Source organism: Scyliorhinus torazame, chromosome 17 (assembly GCF_047496885.1).
Source record: "Scyliorhinus torazame isolate Kashiwa2021f chromosome 17, sScyTor2.1, whole genome shotgun sequence".
In the NCBI taxonomy this organism is placed as follows: domain Eukaryota; kingdom Metazoa; phylum Chordata; class Chondrichthyes; order Carcharhiniformes; family Scyliorhinidae; genus Scyliorhinus; species Scyliorhinus torazame.
In genome coordinates this window covers 176,602,912-176,615,646 of record NC_092723.1, presented here as the reverse complement: position 1 = coordinate 176,615,646, position 12,735 = coordinate 176,602,912, and the positions used below count along the sequence as shown (strand labels likewise).

The window sequence follows — 12,735 nt, the reverse complement described above, 5'->3', positions numbered from 1 at the left end:
TTGGTCTTCTTCCAACATTGGACAGGTTTAACTGACGCCCGTGCCACTGCCTCCCAGGCGCCATTGGCGGCCCTGTTACTGGTCCCCCGACACCCTCGGAAGAACAGAGTGTCCCGTCTCGCCTCCATGGCGTCCAGAAGCCTGGCCAGATCGGTGTCCCCGAAGCATGGAGCAGGTCGATGTGATGCCACGGTCGCGCGCTGTCTGGGAGTGAGTTCAGAGGGAGCGTTTATGAGCAGCTCCCACTTGTTAGCGGGGAGCTGCTGGGCACGGTTCCGGCGAATCAGTTGGCGGGACAGCCAGTTCTGCCGTGAAGCTCAATGGGGATCAATTTCGGCACTGAACGAGGTATCGCTGGCTCGGCTGTCAGGAACCACCCGGGAAGTCGTGCCTGATATGACACTTAGAATCTTTCCCGTTAAATCGCGTCCATAGATTTTAAGACCAGGGAATTTATGCTGGAACTGTATAAAACATTGGTTAGGCCACAGCTGGAGTATTGTGTGGGGTTCAGGAATGCACATTAGAGGAGGAATGTGATACCACAGGAAAGGGTGCAGAGGAGATTTACCAGGATGTTGCCTGGGCTGAAGAGTTTTAACAATGAGGAGAGATTGGATAGACTGGAGTTGTGCAGCCAGAGTTGTTGCTGGTCAGGCCAGCGTTTATTGCTGATTGTCCTTGAGAATGTGGTGGTGAGCTGTCTTCTTGAGTCCAACAGATGTACTTCCACAGTGCTATTGGGAAGGGAGTTCCAGAATTCTGACCCAGCGACACTGAAGGAATGGCGATATAGTTCCAAGTCAGGATGATGCTTAGCTTGGAGGGGAACTTGAGATTCCCATGTATCTTCTGAGTGTTGTTCCCAAGCATCTGATTTCCTTGTCCTTCTAAGTGGTCGGGGTCGTGAGTTTGGGAGGTGCTATTGAAGGAGCCTTGGTAAGTTGCTGCATTTGTAGATGATACACATGACTGCCACTGTGCGCTGTGTCCTCACTTCTGATCTTATAATGGAGGAATGTTCATTGCTGAAGCAGCTGAAAGTGGTTGTGCCTGGGACACAACTCTGAGGAACTCCTGCAGTGATGTGCTGGGATTGAGATGGTTGACCTCCGACAACCGCAACCATCTTCCTTTGTGCCAAGTATTGTAATGATATGCATAAGCAATTCTGTGTGATAATATGTTAGACCTCCAACCAGCAGGTGGCAGTAAAACTACACCACATGACACTGCAACCTTGAGGAGTCTGAATGAGAAGTCATCGTGGATAAGTGTTATTAGCTCTCATATTCTAGTTGTTAACAGTTTACAGTTCAATAGTAGTATTAGTATTGTTTTCTACCCACATTATTGTAATTTAATAAATCTTAACTAGTCACGAACTACACTTTCTTTTGTGCACTGACTCAATCATTGCATCGCACTAGAACGTTACAGGTATGACTCAAATGAACAAAGAGCTTTGCCCCTTATTCCCATTGACTCCAGTTTTGTTACATCGCCTTGATACCACATTCGATCAAATGCTGCCGTGATGTCAAGATCGGTCACTGTCACCTCATCTCTGGAATTTCACTCTTTTATTCATGTTTGGACCAAGGTTGTAATGAGGTCAGGAGCTGAGTGGCCCTGGTGGAACCCAAACTGAGCAGGTTATTGTTGAGGGAGTGTTGCTAGATAGCAGTGTCAATGACACTTATTTGGTGATTATCGAGAATGGATTGTTGGTGTAGTAATTGGCCAGGTGGGATTTGTCCAGCTTTTTATGGAAAGGAGAGACCTGATGTATTTCCACATTGCCAGATGGATGCTAGTGTTGTAGCATTATCAGAACAGTTGCAAAGGGTTCAATTAATTCTGGAGCACAAGTCTTTTGTTCCATTGCCATTATATTGCAAGGGCCCATAGCCTTTCCGCTATCCAGTGCCTTCAGCCATTTCTTGATATCCAGGTGTAGTGAGTCAAATTGTATACAACCAGACTGGCGTCTGTGATGCTGGAGACCTCAGGATGAGGCTGAGATGGACCACCCACTCGGCACTTCTAGCTGAAGATTGTTACAAATGTTTCAGCCTTGTCTTTTGCACTGATGTGTTGGGGTCTCATTAGTGAGGATGGGGATATTTGTGGCGCTTCCTCCTTAAATTGGTTGTTTAATTGTCCACCACCATTCATGACTGGATATGGCACAACTGCAGAGCTTAGATCTGCTCCATTGGTTGTGGGATTGCGTAGCTCTGTCTATCTCATGCTTCTTCTGCTGTCTGGCAGGCATGTAGTCCTGTGATGTAGCTTGACCAGGTTGACACTTCGATTTTAGCAGGATCAGCGCCACATGTCCTCTTGTACTGTTCATTTAACCAGGGCTGATCTCCTGGTTTAAAAGTAACGGTAGAGTGAGTGTATAATAAGATTATACATTATGGTTAAATACAATTCTGCTGCTTCTGATGGCCCACAGCATGTCATAGATGCCAGTTTTGAATTGCAAGATCTATTCGAAATCTATCCCATTTAGCACATTAGAAGTGCCACCCAACATGCTGGAGGGTATCCTCAATGTGAAAATGGAACTTCATCTCCATAAGTACCATGTAGTAGTCACTTCTATCAATAATGTCATGGACAGATGCATTCCAAACAGTAGATTTGTAAAGATGAGGTAAAGTGGGGTTTTCCCCTCTTATTGGCTCCCTCAACATCTGCCAAAGTGTAGCAGCTATGTCCTTAAGGGCTCGGCCAGCTCGGTCAGTAATGGTGCTACCAAATCACTCTTGGTGATGAACATTGAAGTCTCCCACCCAGGGTACATCCTGTGACCTTGTCACCCTCAGTGCTTCTTCCAACTGGTGTTCAATATGTAGGATTACTGATTCATCAACTGAGGGTGGGGTGAGGGGGGGTGGAAGGTGGTGACCAGCGGGCAGATTAACCTGATGCCATGAGACTTCAGAGTGGGCATTTAACCACGTTACTGTGGGTCTGGAGTCAGGTGTAGGCCAGACCAGGTAAGGATGGCAGATTTCCTTCCCTTAAGAACATTGGTGAATCAGATGGGTTTTAATAACAATCAAGAATGGTTTTATGGTTACCATTATCGAGACTAACTTTCAGTTCCAGATTTATTGATTGACTTTAAATTCCATCAGCTGCTGTGTAAGAATGAAGAGACCTCCAGAGTGTAGAAGTTATGCCTATAATTGGATTGAATAATCTTGCAATATCATCAGTTGGCTAAAATCTAATGCCGATGCAGAGAGAAAACATTAGACAAATAAAATGTAGAATTTACAATGCTGCAATGGTCAGTCAAAGCATTGATTAATAATAAGAATGATCTTTATTATTGTCACAAGTAGGCTTACATTAACATTGCAATGAAGTTACTGTGAAAATCCCCTAGTCGCCACACTCCGGCACCTGTTCGGGTACACTGAGGGAGAATTCAGAATGTCCAATTCACCGAACAAGCACGTCTTTTGGGACTTGTGGGAGGAAACGAGGAGCGAGCCATGACTGACTGTGAGGAGAAGTGAGGATCCACTGCACCTTCATCCATTTGACCTGTCTCAAGTGAGACCCCACGAGACTCACAGTGACAGACATCCTAGAGTCACTGCTTCTTCACTCAATGAACACTTGGACTTGTCCCTTTTCCTCCCATGGAGCAGTGGGACAAAGAAATGTACCCCCGACCCTCACTCAGACATGAGCCCTGGGGTCAGTGTGCAGTCAGCAGACAGACAAGAGTCAGACATAAGTCAAACCTGAGGAGCATCACAGCTTACCTCACATCTCCCTGCCTTGACAAGCGACTCACTCACATTGCCAATCCAGGCCCATCACCCTGGTGTGATGTCAAAGGCATATTCGGAGGAAGGGGGTAAAATTTTGGAGGGGGGGTGGGGGGGGGGGGGAGTGTTTTAGGGGGAAGTGGTGTGGGGGAGTGTCGGTGATGGAGCTGCCAGACATCAAGCTTCCCAATCTGAAAATGTGAGTACCATCAGGGCCTCCTCCCTGGTCCTCATGGCCTGTGGCCACCCTGAGCTTGTCCTCCATCCTCTGGGTCCTCCTGGGACTCATTCTCCATTCCTTCCCGGTCCTCCTCCTCATCAGAGGAAGCAGTCGTTCCTCCAGCTCCTCCGCCTCCAGAATGTCACCCTGCCTCTGCGCTAGGTTATGGAGGGCACAGCAAACCAAAACAATGCGGGAGACACTCTGGGGGCTGTATTGAAGAGCACTGCCAGAACGCTCCAGGCAATGGAATCTCATATTCAGAAGCCTCATGCACCTTTCAGTCATTGTCCAGGTAGCACTGTGAGCCTTATTATAACACGACTCCACCTCAGTCTCAGGCCTCTATGCTAATGTCAACAGCAATAACCTCTTTGGGTAGCCCTGTAATGTACTTCGATTGAGAAAAAGCATTTGATAAAGTACCACACAAAAGGCTACTTAGTGGTAGTATATTAGCATGAATAGAGGATTAGCTGACTGATAGATGCTGGAGAGCTGGGAAAAGGGTGGCATTTTCAGGATTGTTACCTGTACCTAGTGAAGTGCTACAGGGGTCCATGCTGGGGGCACAATTATACATATCAATGACTTGGATGAGGGAAGTGAATGCATTGTTGCCAAGTTTGAGGATGACACAAAGTCTACAGAGGGATATAGTCAGGTTAGATGAGTGGGCAAAAACTTGGCAGGTGAAATATAATGTAGGGAAATGGGAAATTATGCACTTTGGTAGGAAGAATAAAAGAGCTGAATATTATTGAAATAGAGAAAGAATGCAAAAAGCTGCAGCATAGAGGGATTTGGGGTCCTCCTGCACAAATCACAAAAAGCTAGCATGTAAATTCAGCAGGTAATTGGAAAGACAAAAGGAATGTTTGCCTTTATTTTAAAGGGAATGAAGTATAAAAATAGGAAAGTCCTGCTACAAATATACATGCCACTAGTTAGACCATGGAATACTGTGAATAGTTTTGGTCCCCTTATCTATGAGAAGATATACTGGTACTGGAGGTAGCCCAGAGAAGGTTCACTATTGATTCTGGGCATGGAGGGATTTTCTTATGACGATAGGTTAAGTAGATTTGGCCTGTACTAATTGGAGTTTAGAAGAATGAGGGGCGACCTTGGTGCGATATATCGGATTCTCAGGGGGCTTGACAGTGTAGATGCTGAGAGGTTGTTTCCCCTTGTGGGAGAGTCAAGGACCAGAGGGCCGAATCTCAGAGTAAGGGGTCACCCATTTAAAACAGGGGTGAGGAGGAATTTATCCTCTCTGTGGAATTCTTTACCCCAGAGAGCTCTAGAGGCTGGGGCATTAAGTATGTTCAAGGCTGAGATAGACAGCTTTTTAATCAGTAAAGGAATCAAGGGTTACGCAGATAAGGCGGGGAAGTGGAATTGAGAATAATATCAGATCAGCCTTGATCTCATTGAATGGACGAAGCAGACTCAATGAGCCAAAGGCCTGCTTCTCCTCCTATATCTTATGGTCTTATGATCTTGTCCCCACAAGCCATCCTGGCAGCCTGGGGGTGGTCCTTGAAGACACTGGAGATCTCTGAGGGCCCCTGGATGTAGCTATCATGTAAGCTTCCTGTACACACATGCATGATGTTGAGGCAGTGATCGCACATAGAATCATAGAATTTACAGTGCTGAAGGAGGCCATTCGGCCCATCGAGTCCGCACCGGCTCCTGGGAAGAACACCCTACCCAAGCCCACACCTCCACCCTATCCCCACAACCCAGCAACCCCACCCAACACCAAGGACAATTTTGGACACTAAGGGCAATTTTGCATGGCCAATCCACCTAACCTGCACATCTTTGGACTGTGGGAGGAAACCAGAACACCCGGAGGAAACCCACACAGACACGGGGAGAACGTGCAGACTCCGCACAGGCAGTGACCCAAGCCGGGAATCGAACCTGGGACCCTGGCGCTGTGAAGCAATTGTGCTAACCACTATGCTACCGTGCTGCCCAACATGAGTTGGACATTCAGGGAGTGGAACCCCCTTCAGTTGATGAAGGGCACTCTCTGATGCCATGGTGCTCTTAAGGCAACATGTGTGCCATCGATCACCCCTGGATCTCCCGATGCCTGGCACCCAACCTTCAATCCTTAAGGGTTGAACCCCTATCCTTGACTTGGAGAATTAGGGCAGCTGAGAGTGGTGAAGGATAAATGATAATGGTCAATTGGTTGGATGAGCATGGCTCACAAGAATGTACAGTAAGAAGTCTTACAACACCAGGTTAACACAAGAATGTAAGAAGGCACAAGAACTCTTAAGAGGCAGAGAAGGGTAACACTAATAGGCACTGTGAATATTCAGGGTTGGACATCCCCTGATCTCATTTCTGTCATGCCTTTACACTTAATACACCTGGGCAGCCATTGCATGACATACGACTTAAAGCCCAACAACGCAGCCAGGCCCCAGGTGTGCAATTTAGGAAGCTCTTGAGAATTAATGGGGTGTAAAATGCAGTGTAAGCAAACAATCTCCATAGGTTCTATAAAGCAGACAGCAGCTAGCTAAACTGCAGAGTCACATAAAAGTTAATGGGACATGAAGTGGAATATAAACAAGCAAGTACAAAGGGATAAAAGTAGGCATACTGCAACAGTGAAACCACAGAGCCTATTGAAATTTCAAGGGGTGTGAAATGGAACATAAACAAGCAAGTACAAAGAAAAAAGCAGGCATACTGCAACAGTGAATTCACAAGAGCCTATTGAAATTTCAAGAGGTGTGAAATGGAACATAAACAAGCAAGTACAAAGGGAACAGCAGGCATACTGCAACAGTGAAACCACAGAGCCTATAGAAATTTCAAGGGAAGTGAGATGCTTCTCCAAGAGACAAGCTGTAGAATGGCTCTGTCCTGTGAGAAGATTTTAGGACAGACAATCTGCAGCTGTGCTCTGCGCTGGTAAGGGATGTTAAACGTGAAAGAAAGCAATCTTCAAGGCTTTACAGACCCACCGTGGGCCCCTCCCACAGCATCTGACCAGCGGTTACTTTGCCCTGGTACACCTGGCACTAAGTAGAGAGTGATATCCATCTCCTTCCTCCCTCTCGGAGCCCATGGTACCTGCTCCCCGTTTTTAAAGACCAGTAGTATTGCCATCTGCTTGACACCCACTGGTGGGCAGTGAGGCTGAAACATCTGATTTTAATCTCTCTTATGAGATTACAATTAATTCAAATGCATGATACTCAGGTTCTCGTTGTTTCTGGGCAAGATCTGGATGATGCCAGCGTGAAAAGCCTGGGAAGATCAGAAATTGATTTGTGCCCAGTACGAAACCCGTTTTGGCCCTCACGCCTGCTTTTTCTGACATAACGGAATTTGCGCCGGGCATAACGCGTCCGGAAAAATGGCCCATACTTTTGAACCCAGCATTTGTAAAGTGAATATGACCTGACAATGCAGGGTGTCAGACTGAGCTTTCCTCTATCACCTCAACTGGAACAGCTTGTTAAAGGAAATTACTGTTAATACATTAAATAAACTCAATTGCAATAAAGCTTTTGCTGGCAAGAAGTCACCACCTTTTGGGACGTTTTTGTCCTTCATCATCGGGTTACACTGCTCAATTAAAATGTATAGCTCCTGGCTCTTTGACAGAATTAACATAGAAAGTCATCGGTCTGATCTTGAATCCTGTCTCTATGGGACACATAAACCTTTCAGTGCTTTAAACTTTAAGTGCTTAACCAAAAACTGATGCTTTTTGATTTCTGGGTCTCTTATTGCTGAATACATGGAATACTGAAACTGTTTAGGGTGAAAAAGACGATTCAGTTCTAGTGTTTAAAACCATTGCTGAAAATTCATTCTAAAACTATTCACCATGGCTTTTGTATCTCTTATAGTTTCAGAGGCCGTACGACCATTCACCACCTTTTCGATTTGGGACCGTTCCAAATGGAAGCACCGAGAGAAATATTAGAAATAATTATCCAGATATGCATGCATATATGTCCAAGTACAACCAGAAAGGAGTGCAAGATGCCTTGGTCAGCCTGAAGACTGGGTAAGTATTAGATAACACCTACTACTTGATCCAACAGCAAATTTAAGGAGCCCAATTTTAACCCATTCAAAACCCAGTCATTGGCATCAGCAGTTCTATAGGTTGTATATGTGTTTCCAATGTGCCTTCTATTTGTAAGCAAATTCTCATTAGTTTTGAATTATACCTGGAGTGTGCAAATAAACTATTGTAAACATTTCTACATCACTGGGTAGGCCTCAGCTAGAGTCCAGTTCTTTAGGAAGGACGACAAGGCTTTAGCGAGGGTATGGAGAAGATTTACAAAGATGATGACAAAGTTTTAAAAATCTTCAGTTGTGTACTATGATTGATTGATTGATTGATTGATTGATTTGATTTATTGTCACATGTACCAAAGTACAGTGAAAAGTATTTTTCTGCGGCCGAGGGAAAGTACACAGTATGTACATAGTAGACAAAAGAATAATTAACAGAGAACATTGACAAATGGTACATCGCCAAACAGTAATTGGTTACAGTGTTGAACAAGGGGCCAAACAAAGCAAATACATGAGCAAGAACAGCATAGGGCGTCGTGAATAGTGTTCTTACAGGGAACAGATCAGTCCGAGGGGGAGTCGTTCAGGAGTCTGGTAGCTGTGGGGAAGAAGCTGTACCTATGTCTGGATGTGCGAGTCTTCAGACTTCTGTACCTTCTGCCTGATGGAAGGGTCTGGAAGACTAGAGAATGTGAGATTGCTTGGCTTAGAGTAAGAAAATGTTAAGAGAGTTTTAATAAAGATGTTCAGAACTGAGGAGGTTTGATTAAATAAATTAGGGGGAACTGTTTCCGCTGCCAGATGGGGTTGGTAACCTGAAGATGCAGATTTCAGATCATTGACTAAAGAATCAGAAGAGGGATCAGGAGAATATTCCTTCACCCAGTGAATGCTTATGATCTGCACATCCTGAGAGTGAGGGACTAGATTCAGTAGTAACATTCAAAAAGAACTTGGATGTCAACTTGAAAGAAAAAACTTGCAGCGCAATGGGAAAAGAACAGATGAGTGGGGCTATATGGATATCTCTTTTAAAGAGATGGTACAGGGACACTGGCACAAATGGTTTCATTTTATGCTGTATCATTCTATGTACAATGTTTGCATGAACTATACTTAATAAAAATAATGGCCCAGATCTTCTGGCCTCTTGATGGTCGGAGACAGGACATACCCCAGATGATTTGCTATGGTACCTCTCGGGAGTCGCAATGCAAAGGATTTACAGGACTTTCCTGGAAAGTTTCAACTTCAAAAAAGTCTCCAACTCTGAGTCAGAGACTTTGGACGGTTCTGTCTCAGTTACCTGAATAGTTAGCCAAGAAATGTTAGACAGGAAAAAACCTACTCAAATATATGGTTAATGGTACAACTGACATCCGACTCCCCTCTGATTCAACATCCCTTCCCTATCCTCTGGCCTAACCTGACCTTTCAGCTCCCCATGACCTTGTGATTCCCCTCTGACTCCCAGTAACACTCCGACTCTCCCCTGATCCTTCCAGCCTGCCACTCTACTCTCCCTTCCTTTGTACCCACTTACCACACAGTCATTCACGAATACACTGAAAAGCTTTATTCAAATGTCTCAAAGCTTTTCAATGTGTTAGTGAATAAAGACTTATCAAAATACTAGTCCCATAAAAAGCGGGCATGGCTTGTCTTCCTCCGACGATTCTGTGTTATGAAGAAGGACTGTGAGAACTGGTAAGCTCCACATCTTTGAAGAGGCCCAATTCAGAAGTCCAGGCAAGAAATGTGGAGTTTTGTGCTGTGCAAAAGAAGTAGGAGAAGAGTGCAACCCAGCGGTGATTGCTACTCCTCAGAAGATTTGACCCAATATAAACAGAACTATGTGACAATGGGATTCAGAGACTGTTGCTTCCACTCTTGAGCTCTTCAGCTGAAAACGTTTTGTAAGTTTGAACAGTCTTGACCTGCAGATGAGAGCCATATAAATTGAGTTGGAGATTGCTTAACTGAGGTTGGACCTAAAGTCTATTACTGTAAGAGTGGAAGAAACGCTTATTGTATATTTCAGCTGTACAACAGCTCACCCAGACACACTGTAACCTGCAAGCTGCTGATTTCAAGAGTCGATTATTTCCAAAAGAGGGTGAACAGTTAAGAGAAATTCTCTCTGCTTAAAAAGATGCCAATTATTTGAAATTGCCGACTGAGGCACATGCTGCAGACGATTCCCTTACAATGGCCGTGTCCTGCTCCAGAACTACTAAAACTAGATTTATTGAGATCTTGGAAATAGTATAGATTTTAAAAGTGCTTTTTAAATAAATAAATTTATTCCAGAATCAGGTCACGTGCCTCAGACAAACTAGCTCAAATTGCCAGTTTGTCTGGGATATGATGACAACGCTTTCTGTAAAATTAATTTTATAGTTAATCAATATTGACGTAAAGCCTGAATCTTTTGCTAAGGCTGGGTATTGCTAAAGTACTGAGAGCCCTAGTTTTATGCTGGACTCCTGCTAACTGCCAATTCCGTTGAAAGCATTTGGCTTTAATGTAGTTTCTTCAGCCGATACACAGACATGAAGGGATTGATTTATGCTGGAGGTACCAGTAATACCTTGAAGAGCCAATTTTCACCCCCATTTTTGGTGAGAAATTGGGTGGGAATGCAAGGAAAATTCACTGCACCAGTGTACAGAGATCCCCGACATGTTTGTTCTTTTGAACCAGCAGCGCCTTCATTGGCTGGGTCATGTGTGCCAAATGGATGGTGGACAAATTCCCAAAGATTGGGGCATGATTCAGCGGACTGAAGTTAAAGGTGCAGTGACGAGAAACATCCCGCTATCCAACGGCACTTTGCAGTTGCTTTTGGCCTCTGGGAGATTCTCTCCACCAAGGCCGCACTTAGAGGGATTTCCTGTCGGCTCAGCAGGGAAGGCTCCTCACAGATCGGGGTGCCATTTTGTCCAGCAGCCCCAATATCCCACACCTTTCAGGCCCCAGCCCTGCTTTTCTGACCTCTCCTCATAGGCCCCTAACCTTGGGGAAGCTGCCGGGATCCCCCCTCACCCCAGTACTTGGCAAAGCCCCCCTCCCCCCCCCCTCCCCCCCGGGCCTGAGCCCACACCCTGGCAGTGCCACCTGTGCACCATGTCTGGCAGTGCCAAGATGCCCAAATGCCAGAGGGTGCCAGGGTGCCACACTGCCCGGTCTCTAACCACCTGGGGTCTCTAATGGCCTGAGAGACCACCCCAGGTGCTGTTATGCCTGATCCACATTTGTGTTGCCCCGTACTAAATGACGCCCGGGCGTGGTTTCCCAGGCACGGCCGGGAAGTCCCGGGTGAATCCAGCATCCGGGTGTTTAAATGAGCCATTAGGCTGTTCGGAAGGACATGGAAAAAGCAGAGGACAAAGAAACTCCTAGATTCCCGAAAAGGGAGTCTGGTGGGAGGAAAAATCATCGTTGATCTTGGGCCAATGCTTTTCATCTCTGCCAGCTGTGGAAGGAACTGTCATGATAGACAATGTTCAATCCACATGTGACATACACCTCAGGCTCAGCCCATCGTTACCTGAAATGGACAGAAGCCTACTAGTCTAATACCATCTGCAAATTTTGAAATTGTGCCCTGAACACCAAGTCTAGATAATTATGATCTGACAAGAAAAGCAAGGTTTCTCATCCTGACCATGGGTAACTCCACCATATCTTCCTTTGGTCCATCAAACAACTGTTCACCACTATTCTCCATTTCCTGTACTTTAGCCAATTTTGTATTCATGTGATCACTGCCCCTTTTATTCAGTGAACTTCAACTTTACTGGTAAATCTGGTATATGGCACTTTATCAAATGCCTTTTGGAAGTCGAAAGACATCAAATCAACCACATTTCCCTCTTTCTTAACTCATCATAAAGCTCTATAAAGGTAGTTGAACACAATTTACCTATACCAAATCCATTCTGGTTTTGTTAATTAATCCACACTTGTCCAAGTAACTGTTCATCTTATCCTGGATTATCATCTCTAAAAGCTTCCCACCCATTGATGTGGAAATTAATGGCCTGTAGTTGCCAGTTTTATGCAGGTGGACTGGAAGATTTTGGCGAGTGTCTTTTCATCTGTACCAGAGCACAGAGTGTGCAGTAGCTTGCCCATTTGTTCCTGTGCTGTAATTTTCTTTGTTCTTTTATGAACGGGCGGGGAACAGAGGGAAGTAGATCCTTGGAAAATAGGCGACAGGTTTAGATAAAGGATCTGGATCGGCACAGGCTGGGAGGGCCGAAGGGCCTGTTCCTGTGCTGTAATTTGCTTTGTTCTTTGTTCTTTTATAACGTTCAGCATTGTTTTTTTTACTTCAGGTTTTTGGGCATCCTGATTTTTTTCTGTCCTAAATAATCATAAGAAGAGATTCAAATTTCACAAAAATCTGACATTATGAAGGTATCTGGGGCTTTAACGAATGGTCATCTGGACTCAAACGTCAGCTTTTTTCTCTCCTTACAGATGCTGTCAAACCTGTTGAGATTTTCCAGCATTTTCTCTTTTGGTTTCAGATTCCAGCATCTGCAGTAATTTGCTTTTATCAGGAGGTAATGGTCACTTTATAGGGGAACAGCCATTTGCAAACACACATATGTATGGAACAGGAAAGGCGAATCAGCCTTG

The 12,735-nt window shown here is 45.0% G+C and overlaps 1 protein-coding gene across 2 annotated transcripts in view; it reads left to right on the top strand.

Moving 5' to 3' along the window:
• Positions 1-12,735, top strand: part of grin2aa (glutamate receptor, ionotropic, N-methyl D-aspartate 2A, a) — a 475,972-nt gene that overhangs the window by 371,650 nt on the left and 91,587 nt on the right. For both annotated transcript variants that reach the window (XM_072481712.1, XM_072481711.1), the window contains exon 11: positions 7,908-8,068. In XM_072481712.1, the coding sequence (XP_072337813.1) occupies positions 7,908-8,068 (161 nt within the window). The remainder of the gene's footprint in view (positions 1-7,907; positions 8,069-12,735) is intronic.